This window comes from Sorex fumeus, unplaced genomic scaffold (genome assembly GCF_029834395.1).
Source record: "Sorex fumeus unplaced genomic scaffold, SorFum_2.1 ptg000233l, whole genome shotgun sequence".
NCBI lineage: Eukaryota > Metazoa > Chordata > Mammalia > Eulipotyphla > Soricidae > Sorex > Sorex fumeus.
In genome coordinates this window covers 69,421-92,068 of record NW_026606290.1, presented here as the reverse complement: position 1 = coordinate 92,068, position 22,648 = coordinate 69,421, and the positions used below count along the sequence as shown (strand labels likewise).

The following is a 22,648-nucleotide window of genomic DNA, read 5'->3' as shown; positions in this document are numbered from 1 at the left end:
CTTGAACCCGGTCGGCTGCACGCAGGGCAGGCGCGTCCCCGTTGTGTTACAGCCCCAGCCCTTTGTGCCGTCACTCTGATTGGGAAGGGACACTGTGAGCTTCACGCCCGCGTGCCTGTGGAGGGCCAGGGAGGTAACCGAGCAGAGGAGACTCTGCTTTCCACTTGAGACTCGTTTTTAAAAACAAGATTTGAGGGCTGGAGCGATAGCACAGCAAGTAGGGCATTTGCCTTGCACACTGGGGTTCGAGTCCTGGCATCCCATATGGTCCCCCAAGCACTGCCAGGAGTACTTCCTGAGTGCAGAGCCAGGAGTAATTCCTGAGGATCGCTGGGTGTGACCCAAAACCAAAAAATAATACTAATACTTGAGACCAGGCATCACCGCTTTGACAGGCTCTAGCACAGTGGAATCCCCACGGTGACCTCCCTTTCTCAATTTCTTTTGGGGTGGCACCCAGCAGTGCTCAGGGATTGGGGGAGGGCTGGGGGGCCATGTGGGCTGCTAGGGATTAAACCTGGTCGGTCGTGACCCCCCACACCGTCCTCTGCGCCTGCCCCAGTGCCTTCCGTTACCCTCAGTGGGGAGCACCTGGCCTGGCAGAAGCCGGAAGCCTCAGCAAGGTGGTCACCAGCACGTGTTTCCAGAGTCCCGGATGTCTGGTGCTGCCTAGGGGGCGTCTAGACTCTCCCCCAAGTCTCTGTGCAGTTGGCGTAAGGAGGACGAGGAGCACGAGGAGCCCCCATCTGTGGGTTTCTGGGCGTGAGGAAGCACCGCTCGGCTGGGTCCTGGCTTCCGTCCACTCCTGCTTTGGGACACTGGCCTAGGGTGTGTTTGGGCACTGTTCCCCACTTTGCTGTTAACTGTCAGTTTCGAGCTCCAGCACACTGCCCCGCCGAGACCGCCTGGCGCGTGGACTCCTTGTCTGGGGCTCCCCCTCGTGAGGGCTCTTGGGATGGCGCACGCGGGCAGGAGTATCTGCTCTCCACGGGGCCCGCGAGCCCCCACAGACCAACCTCCAGCCTCGTCCCATATGCCACTGGAGGAGGCGGGGGCAGAAAACACAGGCACCAGGAATGCCGGTTCTCCCTGGACAACTGCAGACAAGGGGAAACTGAGGCACGCCCATGAGCAGTGAATGAGAAAGCAGGCAGGATCAGTGCCCCCTGGGGCCACAGGTCCCCCGAGATCAGGTGCTCAGGGCACACGGGGGGAGCTTCTCCTTCACAGGGACCGCCGCTCAGCATCCTGCCCACCCTGGGCCTGGGACAGCCTTGTACTATTTCATCTTGTTCTTGGATCGCTCAGCATACTCGGGGCTCACTCCTGGTGTGTGCTGGGGGGACCCGATGGAGTGCCGGGCACTGACCCGGGTGCCATGGTGTAAGGCAAGTGCCCTCCCCCTCCTGCCCTGGAGTTTAGCACGGGGGGACGGGGTGAGGGGAGCGTCTGGGACTCACGGGGTCACCGCTGGAGGAGCTCACAGGGGCCACCTGGGTGCCGGCGCCCTCCCCCTGCCCCGCCTCTGAATAGCCCCGAAGTGGGACTTGCAGCGTAGTTTGGAGTCGGGAACACTGAGTGTGGGATTTCCCTGCCCCCGCGGGGCAGGTGGACGGCAGCACATGCAGAGAGTGGACACGCAGGCCAGTGCTGAGTCACCGTTTATTCGCCTTCTGTATAAAAGTCATACGTCTGAAATGTCGGCAGCCGCACCAGGCCGGGTGGGTGGGATATATTACAGCGGAACCCTGGGCGGAACCGGTCACCGGCCGCAGGGCCTACAGGCCCCTGGCAGCCAGGAGGCGTTGGGGGTGGGGGTGGGGGACGGACGTGGTCAGCAATAAGTTAAAGATAAGCGGCCCATGGCGTCGTCGCACAGGGCCGGCCCCCCCAGGGGCGCGGGAAAGGCACCACCCGGACCCCCGGAGCAGCATTCAGCACAGCTGGGCCTGGCGGAGCTCGGGTGGGGAGGAGGGGGAGCTTGAAATGGGAGGACTTCCAAAAGCAGATCCAACTAAACCCACACAAACACGGCCAACACCCCAGACGCTACACACGCTCATTAAATAATAAAGTGACACGCCGGCCGGGCAGGGGGAGCGCCTCCCGGCCCCCACCCCTCTCGGCCGGGCCAAGCTGCTCGTGTCCAGCGAAGGGCGCCCAGGAGGCTCCGAGGCTGCTGCTGGCCTTTCCGTCCTGGCCCCGGGGCCGAGCGGGGCGCGCAGCTCAGAGCCCCGTGCCCCATCTCCGATTGTCAGCCTCGGCGGCCGGCGAGGGCAGGTCTGAACAGGGCGGGGCCGGAGCTGGCATTTAAGGCACACAGCAAGCGGGGGGGCCCTCGGCCCTCGGAGGCCCTCTCGGGGGCCCGCTGTGGGCGGTCGGGGCAGCTTCTCCTGCCCCCAGCCTGGTGTCGGGGGAGGGGATGGGTGATGCCAGCCGGGGCGCCCGAGCGCCTTCCTGAGGACCCCGGTCCCCTCCTCCGGGTGCCCGGGGGTGCGTCCTTTCAGCAGCTTGGGGAGGGGAGAGGAAGACGGGGAAGCGGAAACAAACCAAAACCAAACCACCGTCAGTCGGGGCCAGCGCTCCTGCCCCGGGGGCCTAGCCGCCCGCCTAGGTCTTCTCCTCGCGGTCTGTCTTCCTGCGGGCGATGTTCCGGGGCTTGATCTTCAGCGAGAGCTCCCACAGCGCCTCCTCGGCCAGGTGGTCGCTGAAGTCGTTGAAGAAGCTGATGACGTCGTCGTTCCTCCGGATGTCGTAGTGCCTGGGGACGGGGGTGGTGGCGGTCAGCGGCCCCCCAGCCCGGCCCGGCCCCCTGGCCTGCCCGCCCGCCCGCCCGCCCGCCGGCCGGCACTCACGCCTGCTGGAAGCAGCGCATGCTGTCCAGGATGTTGAACTGCTGCCAGCGCTTGGAGAAGTTCACTTTGCCGTCGATGTAGTCGGGGTTGCCCAGGTGCACAAAGGTCAGGTCCTGCAGGATGAGGCCCCTGGGGGGAGACGCTGCCTCAGCCCAGGCCCGCCCTGCCCGCGGGGTGGCCAGTGGCCCGCGGCCTCGCCGCCGACATGGTGAACAGATGCCCGGGCTGCAGAGTGACCGGCAGGGTGTGGGGGGTTTCCCGCGGAGGGGATGGGAGCGGGCAGGGAGGAGGGTCAGCGCGGGCTGGACTCACAGGTAAGGGATGCAGGGCGGCTCCACCTCGGACAGGGCAGCCCGGTAGGCGCGGAAGGACGACGAGCTGTCGATCAGCGTGCAGTACTCGGCCAGGCCCTGGCAGCGAGGGCCAGAAGCCCGGTCAGGCGCCCGCGACGCCCACCTCCACCCCCCACTTGTGGCCACTGGCCACGGTCCTCCCTGGGCGCGGCCCTTGAGGGCCTCCAACCTCTGCTCCAGGCCCGTGCTGGGGCCCGTGGGAACCCCCTCCCCAGGAATCGTCCCCACGCCCCTCCCTCTGCTCCCCGCCCTGGGCCCCCAGGGCCGAGGGCCGAGGGAGCCGCTCACCTCCGACGTCTGCTTCTGCCACTCCAGCCTGCGGATGGGCGCCGAGTCCAGCGCCGAGAGGATGGCCAGGTACGAGTTGAAGTTGTTCAGCTTCCGTAAGTGCTGCGGGACCGGCAGGCGCGGTCAGGGGCGGGGCAGGGCAGGGGGCGGGGCCAGCGAATGGGGCGGGGCCAGCGAATGGGGCGGGGCCAGCAAAGGGGCGCTGACCTTCATGATCTTGATGAACTTGAGCAGCAGCCGCTCCCGGTCCTGGGCCTTCTCCTGCTGCATGATGATGGACCGGACCCTGGCGGGCGGACAGACTGAGTCCCTTCCCTGGGCTGCACCCGGGCACGGGCCAGCGTGGGCAGCTCAAGACAGGCCGCGGCCAGGGCCTTTTCCCGGGAGGTGACCCCTGGCCTGAGCTGCTCCCGGCCTGCTGATGGGCACAGGGACAGTCCCCCAGGCTGTGCTCACGGGCTGGGCGGGGAAGAGTGGCAGAGGGCAGCTGCAGCCCTTCAAATCACACACCCCTGTTTTCCTTTTCTCTGTCCCGTGGCGCCGAGCCAGAAACCAGGGGCCTCACGCCTGGGGCGAGTCTCCCTCCCCGAGACTTGCCTGACACTGCCCACCACACCCCATGTGGCCGTGCCTGCGGGGGCCCAGGGCAACTCCAGTGACCCAGCCCAGCTCAGGGCCTCACACGTGCCAGCCAGGCTCCACCAGGGAGCCCCTCACCAGCCCCGAGATGCAACTTCATTCGGGCTTTGGGTGCGGTTTGGACCACGGTGCCCAGAGATCCCTCCGGCCAGGGCCTCTGAGGGCCCTAAACTGGAGCCAGGACCAAGCTGGGGTTGGTATGTGCCAAACAGCATCTCACCCCTGCACTGTCTCCATCCCTAGGGCCCAGCCCACCCACCTCGGAGCCTCACCCCTGCACTGTCTCCCGGCCCCCAAGCCCAGCCCACTCTCAGCCTCACTACTGCACTGACTCTGTCTCCAGGGCCCAGCTCCCCCCACCCCCACCTGGGAGCCTCACCCCTGCACTGTCTCCAGGGCCCCAGGCCCAGCCCCCCCACCGCCGATCCTCACCAGTAGGACATGTTGTTGAAGTGCTCCGTGAACTGCGTGAGGTTGGGGCTCTTCTCCTCATTCTGCTCCTTTGCCCACAGCAGCACCTCGGGGATCTGGGCAAGAAAGCAACAGGGTTGCTGGCAGGGCCACCCGTGGACAGGGCTGGGGCCTGCGGGCTGGTCAGCAGGGCCCACCGGTGGACCCACCTCGATCTTGTAGAAGAGCTCGGCGTCCAGCAGCGTGAGCTGCTCGGCGATCTCATGGCTGTGGAAGTCGTGCAAGGTCCCCGGCCTGCAGGACACGCGGGCACGGGAGGAGTGTGAGGCCGCGGCCGCCACGCCCACTGGGCGCAGCAGGGGCGACCCCATCTGCCTCCGGGAGCCTCCCACGCCGCTGCCCGTCCATGGGGGAAGGGAGGCCGTGGGCGGCCGAGCTCACCGGGCTGCCACGCCCCTGGCGGCCAGCGGCTGGTCGGAGCTGGCACACCGGAGCAGCCTCTTCTGCTCGACCTTGTCCAGGATGTTCTTCCGGAGCACGCGGGCCAGGCTGAGCTCCCCGCTGCACACCAGGCGGAACACCAGCTCCATCAGCAGCTTCAGGATCTCCTCGGTCAGCTCCACGAGGCTGCGGGCCGAGGGGCGCGGTGAGCGGGCCGCGGGAGCCCCGCAGGAGGGCGGAACCTTCTGGAAGGCTGGGTCTCGCTCCCCCCCCAGCGCGAGAAGGTGTTGATTAAATAAATGGAAAAGGGGAGCCCCTCCCCGCTCACCAGAGCTCGTCCACCACTCGCACCAGCACGAAGAAGGTGTTCTTGCTCACGCGCTTCTTGAAGGTGTCGGCAAAGGCCGAGAATTTCTCATAGGTGCGGGGAGCGGTTAAGGAAACGTCACCTGGAGGGTGGGCGCCCCCGTGCCTGCCCCCCACCCCGGCCACAGCGTCTCCTTCAGCGCCCTCCCTTCTCCCCACTCCGGGGCCCTCGGAACAGCGACTCCAGGCCATCCCTCACTGTCCTGGAAACCATGGGGCTACTACAGGGACACTGTGGTGGCCGGCAGGGTCTCTGCTCTCTCCCACCAGAGCCGTGGGGTCTTTGCTTCCTTAGGGCCAGTGACAGGGGTGTCACACGGAACACAGGGACACTCCTGTGGGACGTGAGGCCAGCCGGCTGCATGGTCGACGCCAGAGATTCGCCCCAGGGAGCCCGAGTGTTGCCACAGGGGGAGTCCACATGGTCCTGGGCCTGTCCCAGGGACCGCCCACGGTTCCAAGTGGGAACCGGCCATGCAGTCCCGAGGGGCCGCGGCCCTGCTTTGCTGTCAGTGCCAGCGGCCGGCCAGCAGGTGGCAGCCACGGGCCGAGGAGCAGAAGCTCCGGGTTAACCCGGGAAAGAGGGAAGTGGGTGCCCTCGGCCACCCCTGCAGAGGGTGACGTGTCGGCTCAGTGACTGGGGCTGCAGGGGCTGTTTGTCCACGGTGGGCTCTGCCCTGCGCTCCGCCCGTCCCTTGGGACAGGCCCCCTCCTCTTGCCGAGTTGTGGCAACCGGCAGCACCCGCATCAGGGGCCCGGCCGGAATGGCCGAGCACCGCAGGCCCGCATGGCTCCGCACCAGGTGGGGCGCCCCTTCCTCCCCTGAACCCTGAAAAGTTCTGGAGGGCTCTGGAAGGTTCCATGGAGGGATGAGCAAGGAAGGATATCGATACTGCAGCTTCTTGATGAGCTCCTCAGGGGTGATGAAGGTTCTGTAGGTGGTCAGGAAGGCCTCACAGTACAACACCAGGTCTAGAGGGGAGTGGACATCAGGGGCCAGTGGCCACCGGCCCAGACCCAGGCCTGCCTGCTGGGCTCCTTGGCCCTGGTGCTGCTGGCTGTGCCCAGGGCAGCTCCACACCAACCCCCTGATCTGGGCACCATCGGGGCAGGTTCTGCCGTGGACAGGGAGGGCCTGGCAGCGGTGCGGGCACAGGTGTGGCATCTTCACTGGCAAGGAACCTTCCAGATGGCTGAGGGGAGTCGCCAGGGGCTCGAGTGCCCGGACCACTGGGAACTGTCCCTGGTCTTCTCGATGTTTGGAAAATATAAATATTGTTCTCACACTCCCTGCGTGACTGACACTGCCGGCTGGCAGTGGGTGACCCCCTCCGGGCCCTGCTCGGGGATGGGCGAGTGGACGGGGCCAGCAGGCTCAGGGGCAGTGGGGGACGGGGCCCAACCGCCTTGGCTGTCCCCGGGAGATGCCCGGATGGGGAGGCCAGGGGTGGGGCTGGGAGCCGCCTGGCCTGGCCTCGTGCCCACCCACCTTTCCTGTCCGTCTCAGTAGCGTGCACCAGCAGGATGTCCCCAGAGCCCCCTCGCACGTCTGGCCCGTCGTCACCCTGCAGGGACAAGTGGGTGTGAGGGGGGTGCCGCTGTGGGGAGGGGTCTCGGGGCTGTGTGGCTGTTAGCGCCCCCCCCCCACCTATCGGCTCAGAGGCCATCATGTGGGAACACAGCTGTGACGCCCGCCCGGGTGTCCAGCCGAGGGGGGCGGGGGAGCAGCCCGGGTTTCCCCGGTGGGGGCTCTGCCGACAATGCCCAGGCCTGCTGGGGGGTGGACAGGGCGTGGGTGAAGGCCACAGGAGCCCAGAGGCCCCTCGGCGCCCAGATGCGGGGCGCTGGCGGGGCATGGCCGGTGCTGCCCCTCGGGGTTCCCGTGGACCAAGCCCGCGTCTTGCCTCCTGGAGCCAGCGTAGGGTGGGGCTGCCTTGCCCCACCGCCTGCTGTTCCAGAAAGAATTTCGGGCGCGGCAGCAAAAGCCGCCCTGCTCCCAGGGCCTGCGACAGGAGCCCGCCTCGGGCACCACCGGGCTGGCCCTGTGCATCGGGCAGCTGTGAGCATGTCCAGCGCCTGCGCCTGGCCAGGCCGCAGCGTCGCCCTCCCTGCTCGAACTCAAGATGCTCGTCGCTCTGCTGTGAGTCACGGGGGTCTGCGGCACCCGGGGACACAGGCTCATGGGTATGCACAAAGGCCCCCGCGTGAGCACCAACGGCAGACACGCCTGCAAGCTTGGACACAGGCACACACGGGCACCTTGGCTCACGCATGGTGCTCCGAGGCACGTGCAACACACACACACACACACACACACACACACACACACACACACGGAGGCACCACCGGGAGGGCCACCTGGGCTTCCTCCTCTGGCACTGCCGTCCCGTCAGCTGGGGCCCAAGCGTGTCCGGAAGTCACCTGCTCCCCAGGACGGCCACGCAGCCCCCACGCCCCGCGTCTTGTTCCCTGCGAGGCTTCGCCCTCCGCCTCCTCCCCGCGCCCGGGCCCTCCGTGCCACGCTGCCAAGGGAAGTGCCCACCTCCTGCTTGAGCGTCAGCCTGGCCATGATCTCACTGTGGTCGATGAGCGACAGCTCGTCCACCTCCTCCTCCGACTGCGCCGACTCCGCAGCGTCCGGGGACGAAGGCAGCCTGCGAGGAAGGCTCGCGTGGGCCCCCGCACGCCGGCCGCCATGTCCCCGCCGCGGGGAGCCCAGCACCCCCTTACCTTTCCCCGCCGTCTCTGCCTTCCGTCCCGGCCGCACCGCCGGCCGACGAGGGGCCTCGGGGGTGTCCGTCTCTCACAGCTGGCGACTCCTGAAAGGGCACCAGGGCTGGTGGGTGACGGGCCCCGCGGGGCCGGCTTGGGGCGGGAGTGCAGGCCAGGTGGATCCCCCGGGGCAGGAGTATGGTTGGGGGAGGCGTGGAGGGGCCCCAGCTCAGCCCTGCCCTGCCCACGGCGAGGGGACGGTGCTGCTCCTTATGCCCTGCGGTGACCCCAGCGCCACCTCCTGGCAGGACATCTCCCGCAGCCCTGAGGGCCCGCTTGGGCCAGGGTGCGGCACACCCATGCCCGCGGCCGCACCCGGCTGGCATCACCAGACACATCCACACGCAGGGCCACGAGCCGGCAGGCGCCAAGGGCCCGCCCCAACCACACGGCTAGCAGCCCCGACACTCCCTGGACGGCCGAGGGAGGCCCAGGCCACTCTCGACCGCTCCTGTCCCGTTGATGAGCCTCGTTCGGGGCCAAGTCAGAAGCCCCACGTGGCCCCAGGACTGCTGAGAACAGGATGGCTGCGGGCAGGGGTGCAGCAGGGGACGGGTGGCTGGAGCACTTGGGGAGCACTTGGCCCACGACACAGGACGAAGTGCCACACCGGTGGGGACAGCAAGGGCCCCAGGGTCCCTTGGGAGCCTTGGTTGTCTCTGGGCTGCCCCCACGGGGCTCAGGGTGACTCCTGGAGGTGCTCGCGGGGGACCATCATCTGGGGATCTAGCCACGGCAGGTGAGGTGCGAAGCCAGGGCCCTCCCTGCTGTGCCCAGGCCAGTCACTCCCAGTCCCCGGGGCCTCTCGTCTGCTCGGTGCGGGGTGCCTGGGGATGGAGTCTGGGCCCACCCCAGTCTGGCCTCTGAGGCCACCTCCATGGTAGTGACCACCCTTTCAACGGGTCACCTGAGTGATGCCAGGGAGGACCGAGTCATCATGACCTGCCCCCTTGGGATGGCAGGGCAGCAGCCCCTGACTCTTTGGAAAGTGCTCACGCCTGGGCTGCCCTGGAGAAGAGGGCTCGGCAGAACAGGGGCCATGCGGGGAGGGGGGTTGCTGCCTGCATCGGGCCAGCACGAGGTGGACAGCCCCGTCCGGAGCACTGGAGAGACAGGCAGCTGCCTGTGGAGCCCAGCTGGCCCTGGCCTTGCTGCGGGTCTGGGCACCGGGAAGGCCCCAGCCATGCTGTGGACACCTCTCCCAGGGGCAGGGGACGCAGACGCCCCCAAATCTGCTGCAGTGGGGACCGCGGGTCTGCTTTGGAGGAAGACGTCACGTGGAGACATCAGAGCATGCCGGAGGGCTGGGCCGCGCCACCCCATGGCTCTGACCGTACTGCGCCATGTCCACGGGATGAGAGCAGGGTGCCCCTGAGGGGCCACAGAAGCACCAGAGAGGAGAACAACCAGCACAGGGACATGGACGGTGTGTCCACCCAGAGAACGGGCAGCAATGCCCACCTCAGCCAACAGTGCGGTCCCGGCCCACATGTGGACACTCACAGAGAACACGAAGCTCCTTCCCCTCAGCTGACGCTTGGCCCCGGCCCGTGTGCGGACTCAGAGGACACGTACCATCTTCTACCTCAGCAGACCACATGGCCCTTGGCCTGTCCACTGTCACAGAGCACACGCGGCACAGCCTCAGTCCAGGCTGGTCTCTCACAGGGAACAGACACTTCGCGTTTTCTACCTCCGTTAACATGCCCCTCATCGAGGCGTGGACCAGCCACAGCAAACACACAACACTTTCCACCTCGGCCACCGACGTGGCCGACAATCCACACGTGGACGTTCACGGAGCACGTTCCATCTCGGCTCATGACGTGGCCGACAACCACACGCGGACAACCAGAGCACTTTCCACCTCGGCCACCGACGTGGCCGACAATCCACACGTGGACGTTCACGGAGCACGTTCCATCTCGGCTCATGACGTGGCCGACAACCACACGCGGACAACCAGAGCACATTCCACCTCGGCTACCGACGTGGCCGACAATCCACATCTGGACAACCACGGAACACTTTCCACCTCGGCCTCCGACGTGGCCGACAACCCACACGTGGACGCTCACGAAGCACGTTCCATCTCGGTTCATGACGTGGCCAACAACCACACACGGACAACCAGAGCACTTTCCACCTCAGCCACCGACGTGGCTTGACAATCCACACGTGGACACTCACGGAGCACTTTCTACCTCAGCCACCGACGTGGCCCGCGGTCCAGGTGTGCCCCAGTGGACAACCACTCCTGGGTGAGGTGCTCGAACACAAGGTCCAGGCCGGGTCCTCCAGCCCCCGGCCTCGCGGCCCTGGTGGCCGGCCAGCGCTCCTGCGGGCGCCCAGGGGAGGGCGGCGTTGCGTTCTCACCGGAGGCGTCGGGGGCGCGTCAGTGAGAGAGGTTTCGGAAGGGAGGCAGACAGCGTTCCCGTGCAAGGTGCTCTCCTGAGAAGCTGCCGGGGGCCCGTCCACGGTGCTGGAGGGCAGGCCGGCCGCGGTGGGCCCCGCTAAGTCAGAGCTGTGAGGCGGGTGGGCAGGTGGGAAGTGTGGAGAGGAAGAGGAGGTAGGCGGCAGGCAAGGCTGCCCGGAAGCCTGGCGGGGCGGCACGAAGCCCTGCGAGTAGGACCTGAGCACGGACTTGTGCTGTGGAGTCAGACAGAGAGAGGGCGGGAGGCAGAGAGGGTGGACGGGGCAGACACAGGGGGCGGGCGGGCGGGCGGGGGACACAGACAAGAGAAAAAGCCATTAGCGAGGCGCCAGCTGCTCACAGTCCGTCCAACGGGGCCCCTGGGACCTCGGGCCGGCGCCCCCTCCCACCCTGAGCTCCCGCGCGGCCCCCGGAAGGCGGCGTTTGCTGTCAGGGCCCGGCCTCCGCCCTCATGCGGGGACGCGCTGGGCCAGGGCTGCACTGGGCGCGCGTGCCGGGCCGGCTCAGTTTCCCTCTGAACGGCGAAGAGTCGGCTGTACTCCGATGCCAGTGGTCACCCCCAAACTCCCACGTCCCCCCTCGCAAACCCTGACTGCCATGGGACAGCGAGTCCCAGGGCGCCTGGTCAGCTGGGACCACACTTCAGCCTGGAGTTGCAGCTGGTGGGTGGACGTGTCCAAGGCCCCCCGGTGTGCAGCACCTCCCCCCCCCCCCCCCCAGAGCCCAGGAGGAAGGAGCATGGTCACGGGGAACGTGACAGGAAGTCACGCAAAGTGCCACCAGAACTTGGAGTGAGGGCTGAGCCTGAGGGGAGGGCAGCGCCCCGGTTTTGCTCAGGTCCAACCCACCTCTGGGTCGTGGGCTCTGCCACGGAGCCTTCCCGCACACCTGCCAGCTCAGGGCAGGAGAATGAACACGAGTGACGTGGCACATCCCGACCCGGCTCCCTGAGTCGGACACGCTCCACACCCAGGCAAGTGGGTCCAGCAGCCAGGAGGGGGCCCCCTCCCCCGACGGCCACAGCCCCACATTCCTGGCCTGCAGGCAGAGGAAGGATTTGTGTTCAGTGGGGCTGACCCCCCCAGCAAGCCCAGGCCTGTGGGCAGTGGATGGACACAGGGTGTCCACGGCTCCCAGTACTTGGGGGGGGGGGGGGGCTGTGGCCAGCCTGACCTCGCCCAGTGTCCAGCTCCTGCAGGGGGATGCAGGGCTCCACCCAGCCCCGACCCTGGCAGGCCCCTGAGTGGACACCCCCAGGACAGAGCCTGTCCTGCCCTAGCTGGCTCCCTACCCCCGAGAGGGCCAAGCCAGGACCCACAGCTTCCAGGGCGGGCGCCCCTGCCCTCGGGGTGTGGGGCTCTTCTCCACCGGGCACCCCAGACCCAGCTGTCCTCTCGGAGGGGCCCGGCTCCTTGGGGCAGGCCGGGCTGGCCAGGACACCGACTGGCCACAGCCTGGAGTTTATTTTAGGATCTGGCAGGTGCTGCCTGAACGTTGGAGGAGCCGCAGTGCTGCCCACAGTGGGTTATTTACGGCCAGGGCCAGGCCACTGGGCAAGGGCCGCGAGGGGTGGTGGCTGTCACCGAGAGGCAGCTACTGGGGGGGAAGAACTGTTGCCTGGCCCCGTGTTGGCTGGGCAGAGAAGGAGCAAGCCCGGCCAGCGGTCACCGAGGGGCTGGGACGCGGCAGGAAGCCCCTCACCAAGGGTTCGGGGGTGGGGGGGACACACAGTGGGGGTCCAGGGCCAACAGCAGAGCAGGGGCCACGCGGGTCCCTTCCTTTGAGAGGCAGGGAGCCAGTGTTCCCCTGCGGTGGGCTGGGAGGCTTGGGAGGGGGCTGCGGCCAAGCTCTGGGCCCGACGATGCCACACGGAGACTATCTAGGGAGACCGAGCCCTGGCGGGGCTGCCAGAAAGCAGAGCCTCTGATGGAAAGTTCCAGCGTTTTGGTCAGACGGACATTCCACTCAATGTGGGGGTAATCGGGACACAGTGGTCTGTGCACAGACCTAGCCTGCTCATAGCCTCACGCTCTGCTGTCACCCCGCGAACGCCGGACCCCACCAGGCCGAGCCCTCAGGGTCAGGGTCAGGGACAGGGACAGCTGGCCATTGGGCCTCGGTGCCGAGTCACCTCGGAGAGGAACCACGCTCAGGCCGGACCCCCACCCCCACCCCGCACGTCTGTCTCCCAGGAATCACGGGAAGCTCTGCCCGGCTCAGGGCTGAGTTTTGGCGGGATCTGGTGCCCAGCACGCATGCCCGGGGCAGATGCCCAGCTCTGCCCAGGCCTATCTGGCCCGAGCTCAGCGAGGGCATGGCCGCCAGGACACATTTCCTCACTCCACCGGCAAAGTGGCGGTAAGGCTCCCACATCACCTTTCTCCTTCCGGCGCCTGGCAGACCAAGCAGAGGCAACTGCCTCTGGAATATTCCAGAACTTCCTTCTGGAACACTCTTGGGCTAGAGTGCTGCCGAGTGGGAAGGAAAAGCTCTCAACAGCCGTCCTCCTGGGGGCATCAGGCTGGACCCTGGTCCCTTAGAGGCATCTCCTAGAGAGCCAACTTTTGGAAGCCCCTGGGGAATTCTAACTTCTGGCAAATTCTAACTTCAGCGAGGGTGAATTCTAGGTCAAAGGCTGGGGAAGAAATGTCTTCTCACGGCAGCTCCGCACCCGGAACCACAAGGTCTTTGTTGAAAACACAACTTTCAGGGGAGGAGGGCTTGTGCCCTGCACGCAGCCAACCCAGGTTCAATCCCCAGCATCCCATAGGGTCCCCGAGCACCACCAGGAGTAATTCCTGAGTGCAGAGCCAGGGGTAACCCCTGGGCATCGCTGGGTGTGACCCAAAAAGTAAAAAAAAAGAAAAGAAAACATGACTTTCCTGGCTGATCTTCCTCTTGCAAAACCCTGATACATTCTAGAATATTCTGAACATCACGACCCCCGCCTTCATCACATCGGCTCTATGAAGAGGGCTGGTCCAGACCCAGGCGCCCAGACTGACCCTCCGGCTTGCCCAGTGTTTGGGTGGGGCATGGTGACCCCATGTCCGAGGCGTGATGGACACGCTCAGGTCCATGCCTCTGGGGCCCGCTGTGGAGGCGAGCAGCTGGGCTCCTGGTTCAGGGGATCGTGCGGGTGGCCCACACCCATTGCACAACCTCCACAGACGGGGTCTGCCCAGGCTCAGCAGTCAGGGACCCCGGGAGCCCTCAGCACAGCTGATGGGAATGTGCCTCTGTGCCCGGTGGGCGGCCACTCACTCCCAAGGACGCTGGCCCCAACACCTGTGTCTCCTGAGCCTGAGGGGCAACACTGGGAGCCCAAGCACATCGGGAGTGAGGAAGGGGACAGTGGGCAGGAGGGCATGGGTGGACGGTGGGCAGGAGAGAGGGAGTAGACAATGGGCAGGAGAGAGGGAGTGGACAGCGCATAGGGGAGCCAGGGTGGACAGCGGGCACAGACTCCTGGCTCCGTGCAGATGGCAGATGAGGAAGGTGAGTTGCGGGGTCACGGACAGGTGCGTGTGACTTGGGGGGGGTGTTGGTGGGAGCAGAGGGAGGTGACGGGGTCCCAGCTGGTCCTGGGCAGAGGCACACGTGTGGCTTGGGCACTGAGGAGGGGGGCCTGTGGCCATGCGGCTGGACACAGCAGCTCAGGGGTGGGGGGCGGAGGTGGGGTGCAGAGTGGAACAGAAACCCCACCTTCTGCGCCCGAAGGCACAGGCTGGAGGGAGAGGCCTGGGGGGACCGAGCGACAGGCGTGTGGGACAGACCCCGGGGCCAGGTCGTGACGGGGACTGTGAGGCGCCCACTCCCAGCACCGACGGACCCCTGGCCAGCACCTGCTCCTGTGCCAGGGCGGCTCAGAAGCTCCCCTGGAGCACCCCAAGGCTGGGCCCGCCCTGGGGGAGCCTCGACGGGCCTCGGGGCGCAGTGAGCGCACACACCTGCCGGGGGCTGCCCGCGCCCGGGCTTCTGCAGGGGTGTCAGGCCAGCCGCTGTCCACCCAGGAGAACGGTGACAGCATGTCGGCAGTTACGGCTCCGCCCCCGCCGCGCCTGCGCACTCTCCCCTCCCCGAGCCCCCAGAGCCAGCCGGCGGTGGGCGGCAGCAGCAACTCACCGAGGGCACGGCCAAGGCGCCATGCCGGCTGAGAAAGGAGTTAGAGACGGATGCACTGAGGCCCGGAGCGGCACTGCCGTCCTCGGGGCGGAAGGCCACTGTGGTGTAGGAGACAGAGGAGAAGGAGGAGGCAGCATAGGAGGCCTGCTGGACAGAAGGGACAGAGGGAGGACAGAGGGAGGACGGAGGGAGGAGGGAGGAGGAGAGAGCAGAGAGAGTCAGGCGGGCGCGGCGGCCCTCGGGGCGCTCCAGGCTCAGACGCTGCTGGCCGGGGGCAGCTGGACGCAGCCGGAGGACAGGAGAGAACAAGCTGAGTGGACACAGCGGGGCCCTCACCCGGAGCCCTCTCGGAGAAGGTCAGAGTGACCCTAGGCCCCCTCACCTCACGCGGGCCGCGAGCACAGCCCACCTGGAAAAGGGGGTGGCCGAGGCTGACCACGGACCTGCCGCCTCCCAGGGTCCCGCAGCCCTGGCTGCAGGAGCAAGTAGGGTGCGAAGCGGCCCTGACCTCGGCGAGGCCCTGTGGGTCTCCGGGCGAGCTGGGCCCAGAACCAGCAGACTGGGGTGCTGGTGAGGGACAGGGCGGTGAGGGCCGAGACCTGGGGGTCCCCTTGAGGCTCGGAGGGCCCAGCACACAGCCCCACCGCAGCCCTGATGGTGCCGTGCTGCCTTCCGGCCCCTTGTGGAGGAAGGCTGGGGTGACGGGGGGATGTCCAGGGCCCCGCAGCGTGGCCAGGGTACGTGTGGGTTCCCTCCCGTCCAGCTGTGTGTGGGGTCCCCAGAGCTCGGGATGAAACGCTCGGGGTGGCCACTCTGAGCAAAGCCTCCACACGCGCCAAAGCCAGCCCGGCCGCGGGCTGGGTGCGAGGGCCGGTGAGTGACCCCAGCAGAGCGCGAGGAGCGTCGAGGCGGCAGTGGGCACGGGGCGCTGCATGGGGCCCCCCAGACGGTCGCGGGTGCTCCCGGCCGCAAGGCACGACACAGGAGGGGCCAGGGGCGGAAGGGCTGTTCCCCACACTGACGGGCCCCGAGCCCCCACAGGGGGTCTGCCGAGCCCACTACGGAAGGGAGGACAGACTCGAGCCAGAGCAGAGACCGTGCCGGGCGCAAATCCCCGCGGCTGGCGGGGAGGCCAGCGCGAGGACGGACACTGGGCGGGGGGGGGGGGGGGTCCCTTACCAGCTGCCGCTGCTTGGGGGGCAGGGCGGGGGGCGGGGCCAGCTCCTGGGGGGCGTCGCCGCTGAAGGAGTCGTTGAAGCCGTAGACCTCCATGAGGTGCCGGTTCTTCTGATGGTACACGTGCTCGCTCTGCGGCGTCTGGTAGAACACGGACGGCTGCGGCTCCGAGTAATCCTCCAGCAGCTGCATGTAGGCGAGCACTGCGGGCAGGGGGAGTCAGCACGTGGGGCCCGCCCCGCCCCGCCCCGCCCCAGCCGTGGGGTGGTGAGGAGGGCTGTGTTCTGGGGTGCAGAGCCCCGGCCGCCCCTCGCCGTGTGCACCGGCCCGCATGTGGAGATCCAGTGTCGGGTGCCGGGGGTGTGGGGTTCGCCCCGTGGCAGGCCCCGGGCACTTGTGCCCAGGCTCAGCCGGCCCCAGCGCCGCCTCCCAGGCAGTGCCCTCAGAAGCCCTCCCTGGGCATCGTGCCCTGTGGGCCTGACTTTGGGGAGCATAATCCGTCCCCCTCCCCCGCAGAGCCTGCAGGGGTGCCCTAAGAGGACCAGGGGACCCTGCCCGGCCCGCCTGCAAAGGCCCGGGCCTCCAGCCAGGCTGTGACAATTCAGGGTCCACGCACAGCCCCCCCCCCCCCCCCCCGCATGGCCCAGCAGGAGCCCGAGAAGGCGCTTAGTCCTGCTCACGCCCCAACACGTCCCTGGCTGCCTCCAGCCAGGCCAGGCCCACCCCCTGTCCCCACCCCTGTCCCCACGTGCCCGGGCATCGGCCCCCAGCCCCGACTAACTGTGCTTGTTCTTCTTCTCTGGGAGGGGCGGCGGCTTCTCAGGGTCGCCCGCGGGCTCTGGCACCGTGAAGTCGCCCACAAACTCGACAGGGTGGGGGGCCGCGGCCTGCTGGAAGGGGGGCACGGCGGCGAAGGGCGGGAAGGCGCTGGGGCTGTGCAGGTCGGCCTCGGAGACGTTGTCGTACTGGGACGGGTGGCGCTCGCAGGCCGCGCGGCCCCCCGAGCCCTCCGACGTCTGCGAGGCCGCGCTCCGCCGCTTCTTCTGGGGCAGGGCCGGCGGCAGGTCGGGGGGCAGCTGGAAGGGGGCCCCGAGGCAGGGCGAGCCGGACTCCCCCGAGGACTCGGGCAGCGGGCTGAGGCTGCAGGCCGCCTGCGGAGGTAGCTGGTCGGCGTCGGAGAGGTCCTGCTGCAGGAACTCGTAGTCGGGGTCGTAGTGATCTGCAGACGCGGGCGGGTGAGCGGGCACCAGGGCGCCCCAGGCGGGACAGGGACATGTTCCTGCCCGTTTGGGTCTCTTTCCCTCGGGGGACACACCTGGCAGTGCTCCGGGGACCTGGGGGTACCGCACTCTGGTCCCTCCTGCCTACATTCTTACTTAAAAACAAAAAAGAAAAAATGGCTCCCACCCGCAAGCCCAGGACCGGTGGGCAACTGGCCGCTTCTGGGAGCCCCCTCCCTGGGTGCTGTGTGGACCCCTGCCCGTCCTCGGGGTGCTCTGACCCCTGACCCCTCCCTTCTTACTCTGGGGGATGCCAGCCATTGAGCTCTTGAGCCGAGCCCATGGCCCAACCCCTGTGGGTCAGGCTCCGAATGTCGCCGAGGTCAACACACTGGTGAGAACCTGCTCAAATCTCTGACTGTATCCCCAAGGTGAGCCCCCACGACTGCGCACCTCGGCCGACAGGTTTTTATTAGATTTGGGGCCATACTCAGCTCTGTGCTCAGGGCTGACTCCCGGCTCTGCTCAGGGTTCACTCCTGGCTCTGTGCTCAGGGCTGACTCCCAGTTCTGTGCTCAGGGCTGACTCCCGGCTCTGTGCTCAGGGATGACTCCCAGTTCTGTGCTCAGGGCTGACTCCCAGCTCTGCTCAGGGTTCACTCCTGGCTCTGTGCTCAGGGCTGACTCCCGGCTCTGTGCTCAGGGCTGACTCCCAACTCTGTGCCCAGGGATCACTCCCGGCTCTGTGCCTGAGGACCCTATGGGGTGCCAGGGATCAAACCCGGGCTGGCCACAGGCAAGGCAAGCGCCCTCCCCGCTGCGCAGTTGCTCTGGCCCCTCTGTTGCTCAGCCTCCTGCCAACTGCCCTGAGCCGGCACAGCGCCCTGCCCTGGGGTCCCCGGCCTCCACTCCCGTCCCTGCACCCCCTGCTCGGAGCACAGACAGCTCTGACACAGTGACAGGCCCAGGGGGTCCGACCCAGCGGCACCAGTCCCCGGAGCGGTAGGGGCGGTCTCCCCTCCACAGGCTGGCACAGCAGGGCGCCAGCCCCCAGCCCCCAGCCCTCCAGACCCCAACCCCCCACCTCCAGCCCCCGGCCCCCGGCCCTGCTCACCGAGCGTTTCACAGCTGGTGTTCCGGGAGCCTTGCCCGCTGTCCCGGTCCAGCGAGGACAGCTGCTCGTCCGACTTGCTGAGCTTGCCCATGCTGCTGCAGGGGGACAGGCGGGGGGACTCGCCCCCATACGAGTGGCTGCCGCCCGAGAGCCGTCGCTGCGCGTAGCAGTCCACGTCGAAGTCCTGGGGGCCGAGAGCCGCTGGGCGCAGTGCCGAGGGGCGGGGCCTCCGTGCACCCCCGCCCCAGCCCCTCCCCACCTCCTGGAGAACCAGGAAGGGGACCAGCGTGCCACGCCAGCCCGAGGGCTCACCCCGTGCACCCCGCCCCACCCCACCAGGCGCTGCACCCCTGGCTCTGCCCGGGGGTGGGGGGGTCTCTGTGCGTGGCATTACCTGCCTGTTGATGCCAGCCGGCAAACTGGAGCCGCTGGTAGCCCGGCTCATGGGGGCCACGACGGCCACACGCGTCGGGGACGGGGCCGACTGTCGCTTCTTGGGCGGCAGAGCGGGCGGGGGGCTGCGACAGACGGGAAACGCGTCGGTCACCCACCAGGAGGGGGCTGCGCAGTGCGACCCCGCCAGGCGTGGGCCAGAGGGAAGCGGGACAGTCTGGCCTGGAGGATCGGGCGGGAGCGAGCGGCTGGCCCAGCGGCCTCCCCACCCCAATGGCTGCCAGTACGCAGGCCATCTCAGCACCCGTCCCCCGCTGCCCACCACCCAGCCGGGGCCTGCATGGGCACAGGTGCGGGCGAGTGAAGATACCTGTTATCCACGACCCGGATGCCGGGTAAGGGGGGCTTGGGGGGCGCGGCCTCCCCGTCCACGGCGTCGGGGAGCAGCTCAGGGGGCGGGGACAGGCTGGCCGTCTTGTTCAGGATCTCCATCTCCCGGTCAGTCAGCGGCAGCTCGGGCTGGCTGCTGGGAGACAGGCAGGGTTACAGGAGTCGAGGTGGGCGCGAGGCCGGACCCCTTCTGGCCTGCTGGCCGGCACCTGTCCATGCCAGCCACAACAGGGTCCTCTGCACAGAGGGGCAGGGGCTCCTGGGACGTGGGCATCCTGCCCGACAGAGGGCGCTGGCCTTGGCTCCGCAGTGTCCAAGGGCCCTTGGAGTCAGTGCTCTGGGATAAGCCACTTTCCACCCGAGAGCGGGGCCACAAGCAGCAGCCCCCACGCCCATCACGCTGACCAGCACCGGGAGCGGGCAGCACTCACCTGTCAGATCTGCAGGCTGGGGGGCTCGGCTTCGCTGGGCTGGTGGGGGACGGGTGCCCCTGCTTTTCAATGGTCAGCTTGACCAGCTCCTGCCCACGACGAGAAGGGCTGTGAGTGCTATGTCCACTGGGGAGCCCGCGCCCTGCGCGCCCTGGCGACTCCTCCCCGCACCCACAGCACCAACGCGAAAGGCAGCTTCCGAGTTCCCACGAAAGCCCCGGGCACATGGCACAGGAAGGGCACGGCCACCGGCCCCCCAGTCCACAGTCCCGAGAGAGACGGCGCAGCAGGGGAGGACAGGGCCTGTCGGTCCGGGCTGCCTTGGGCACAGCCAGGTCAGTATGGCACAGCCCAGGACAGCTGGCCAGGGGCCTGGCGAACACACAGACCCCAGCAGAGAAACAGCTTCAGAAATCCCTTCCTGAGAGACAGGCGGGGGGGACAGACAGAGCAAGGGACGAGCCCCCCACTACCGGGACCCAGCGCCCGCCCATCACCCTCCTGCTGCGGGGCCCAACAGGGCCGTACACACGCTGCCTGCTCTTCGGCTGGCTGGGCAGCCCTGGCACTCAAGGCCCGCCATGCCCGCCCTGGCAGGGGGAACCAGCGGTCTCAGTCATTCGCAGGCCGGGCCCACGGGGACACCCACATGTCTGCATGCGGGCACCTGCCCTGCTCACGCTGAGCCAAGTGCTCCTCCCTGGGAGCACCAGCCTCCCGCCGAGGGGCGCTGGGGGCCGGGCACAAGGGGCCATTTCTTATTCCTTTGGAGCCATCTCCGGTCTGTGCTTCGGGGTCAGTCCCAGCAGTGGGGGCCATTTCCCCCAGTCCCTTGCATGCCCCCCACGCCCATGTCTGCTCCGAAAGTCATGAAGGAAGCTTCCAGGAGACAACAACGCACCCTGACCTCAGGCGCCGAGCCCCAATCCCCAAACAAGGCTGAGCGCCAGGGAGGAGCTTGCCGGGGCTCCGAGCTACGGAACAGCAGAACTCCAAGAAGCCATGCACACATGTGCGCGCACACACACACACACACACGATACACATGTACACATACACACACAAGCACATATTCACACGCATATACACACATGCACATGCATGCACACATATGCACACAAGCACACATACACACGCACATACAGATGCACACATGTGCACACATGCACACACACACAAGCACACACATGCACATACACACAGACACACATGCATACACATGTACACACACGTGCACATGTGATGCAAGCGACGCTGAGCCTTTCCAGGATGGCTCACCAGAACGCAGCCCGGGCCCCAGACGCCCGCGTGCTTCTATGAGGATTGAACCCAAGAATGGTGTCATGGACGGCATGGCATCCAGCCACGCAAACGTGCCAGCAGATACTCACACGTGACCGGGTCGGCCTATGACTCAGCACGAGCTCGCTGGGGCCCCGAGCTACAGAACACAGTAACAGCAGACTTCCGAGAAGCCACGCACACGCACGCACACACGCATACACACATATGTGGTCACGGGAACCCTGACAGTGCCACGCAATGGCCCTGCCGTGGACAATGACACACTCGCGTGAGGGGCGGCAGCAGCAGGGAAGGCGCTGCAGGGTGGGACAGCCCCTGGCGCCAATAGGCCTGAGGACCAAAGGCGCCTCTGAACACAGGCTCGGGGCCCGCCTCTGCCCACAGGGAAATGGCAGAGATTCCTCACTGGGGGAGGGATGCCAGCTCACACCGGCTGGGCCTCGGAGGTGACCCCTGGCAGTGTGGGGGACCAAGGCGGACGGGCCAGGCCAGGCAGACACCTTTCAGCCGGTCAGGCGCTGCTTCTCCATCCGGCCCCCAAGCCTGCTCCCCTCCCCAACACACATCTCGCTTGTCTCGTGTCTCTGGAGAAGTCTGTGTTTTTCCTTTTATGGGGGGTTGTTTGGGGGCCACGCCCGGCGGTGCTCGGGGCTTCCTCCTGGCTCTGCTCAGGAATCACTCCTGGGGTGCTTGGGGGTCCATAAGGGGTGCCGGGGACTGAACCCGGGTCGGCCGCGTGCAAGGCCAGCGCCCTCCCTGCTGTGCAGTGCCTCCGCCCACATGCTCTCGAGAGCACACACTTCCTCCTCGCTCCCCTCACGTCTCCCGAGGCACGCGTAAGTCAATAAATAATCTTTTTTCACCAAAAATAAAACAAAAACAACAGCTCCCGCCTGGAGCCTGTCTGCACAAGCCGGGGGTCTCCGTGCCCTGTCACTGTAGAGGGGACGGGGGTGGGGGGGTAAGGGGAGGAGCAACGCTGCTGGCGGGAGGATTCCAGGGATTCTCCGAGGGGGCGTGAGGCTATAATTAGGACTCCTCCCCGCAGAGGCAGCTGTGGGCCGGCCCCGACAGGCACCCCCCGGCCCCACCCTGGGCACTCGCCGCCACGCTGCCATCAGACCCGGGACGGCAGGACCACCTTGGCGCCACAGCACGCGGCCCCGTGGAGTCTGCAGACGCAGAGCGGGGGCCGACCGTGTGAAGGAACCCCGCGTGGGGCCGGGCTCGAGTCCCGCGCTATGCGCCAAGTGCTGGGTGGGCCCAGCAACCCCAGAGATGGGCTGTGGGACCTCGGGGCGAGAGACAGGCTCGTTCTTAAAAAAGTCAAACACAGCCCCAAAGAACACGTGAGAGACTACGGGCAGAGGGGGGGCCCCAGCGTCCACCGTCCACCGTCCGGTCCATCCCGGGGGCAGCCTTTGCGAGCAGGGACGCAGGGTCACCGCCGAGCTTGGCCAATGTCTGAGACGGCTCGTGGGTTCCCAGGGGCCAGGAAGGAGGACGGCGCCGTGAGTGTCGGGGCACAGATGGCCGCCCAGGCCGTCCTGTGCCGGCCCCGTCGCATGCAGCCACGTCTGACCAACAAAGCAGAAGCGGGGCTGCGAGAGGGTGGCACAAGCACCTTCCGGGGGATGCACAGCCTGCTGGGAGGCAGTCGTGAGGGACGGAGACACAGCAACCTTCTGGGGCCCCGAGGAAGAACTCACGCCGAGTTTTTATGTTAATCTCGAGGGGCAGCCACGGGGGCCACGAGTGGCCGAGCTCGGGGGCTCAGGTTCACTCCGGCCACGTGCAAGGGACCCCGCACAGAGCCAGGGAATGGTCAGCTGCACCCAAGGCAGGGCAAACACTTGCTCCCTGCACTGCCTCCGCGGCCCGGCTCACGGCCGACTCCGGGCTCTGTGCTCAGGGATTACTCCCTCTTGACGGTGCT

At 67.3% G+C, this 22,648-nt stretch overlaps 1 protein-coding gene across 7 annotated transcripts in view; it reads right to left on the bottom strand.

Annotated features, from left to right (window-relative positions):
• Positions 1-1,675: 1,675 nt before the first annotated feature.
• RAPGEF1 (Rap guanine nucleotide exchange factor 1) overlaps positions 1,676-22,648 on the bottom strand; it is a 63,059-nt gene continuing 42,086 nt past the window's right edge. Inside the window, exons 6-26 of one of the 7 annotated variants that reach the window (XM_056108843.1) lie at positions 19,408-19,496; positions 18,957-19,109; positions 18,588-18,711; positions 18,194-18,377; positions 16,642-17,079; positions 15,864-16,063; positions 14,685-14,831; positions 10,502-10,774; positions 8,084-8,172; positions 7,896-8,007; positions 6,843-6,918; positions 6,241-6,325; positions 5,316-5,408; positions 4,988-5,173; positions 4,756-4,840; positions 4,568-4,662; positions 3,704-3,782; positions 3,497-3,598; positions 3,168-3,265; positions 2,856-2,984; positions 1,676-2,761 (exon numbers count right to left, since the gene is read on the bottom strand). In XM_056108843.1, the coding sequence (XP_055964818.1) occupies positions 2,611-2,761; positions 2,856-2,984; positions 3,168-3,265; positions 3,497-3,598; positions 3,704-3,782; positions 4,568-4,662; positions 4,756-4,840; positions 4,988-5,173; positions 5,316-5,408; positions 6,241-6,325; positions 6,843-6,918; positions 7,896-8,007; positions 8,084-8,172; positions 10,502-10,774; positions 14,685-14,831; positions 15,864-16,063; positions 16,642-17,079; positions 18,194-18,377; positions 18,588-18,711; positions 18,957-19,109; positions 19,408-19,496 (2,988 nt within the window). In that variant the 3' untranslated portion in view covers positions 1,676-2,610. Of the gene's footprint in view, positions 2,762-2,855; positions 2,985-3,167; positions 3,266-3,496; positions 3,599-3,703; positions 3,783-4,567; positions 4,663-4,755; positions 4,841-4,987; positions 5,174-5,315; positions 5,409-6,240; positions 6,326-6,842; positions 6,919-7,895; positions 8,008-8,083; positions 8,173-10,501; positions 10,775-14,684; positions 14,832-15,863; positions 16,064-16,641; positions 17,080-18,193; positions 18,378-18,587; positions 18,712-18,956; positions 19,113-19,407; positions 19,497-22,648 lie in introns of all 7 variants that reach the window. The other 6 variants (XM_056108845.1, XM_056108846.1, XM_056108847.1 and 3 more) reach the window with 6 other exon arrangements.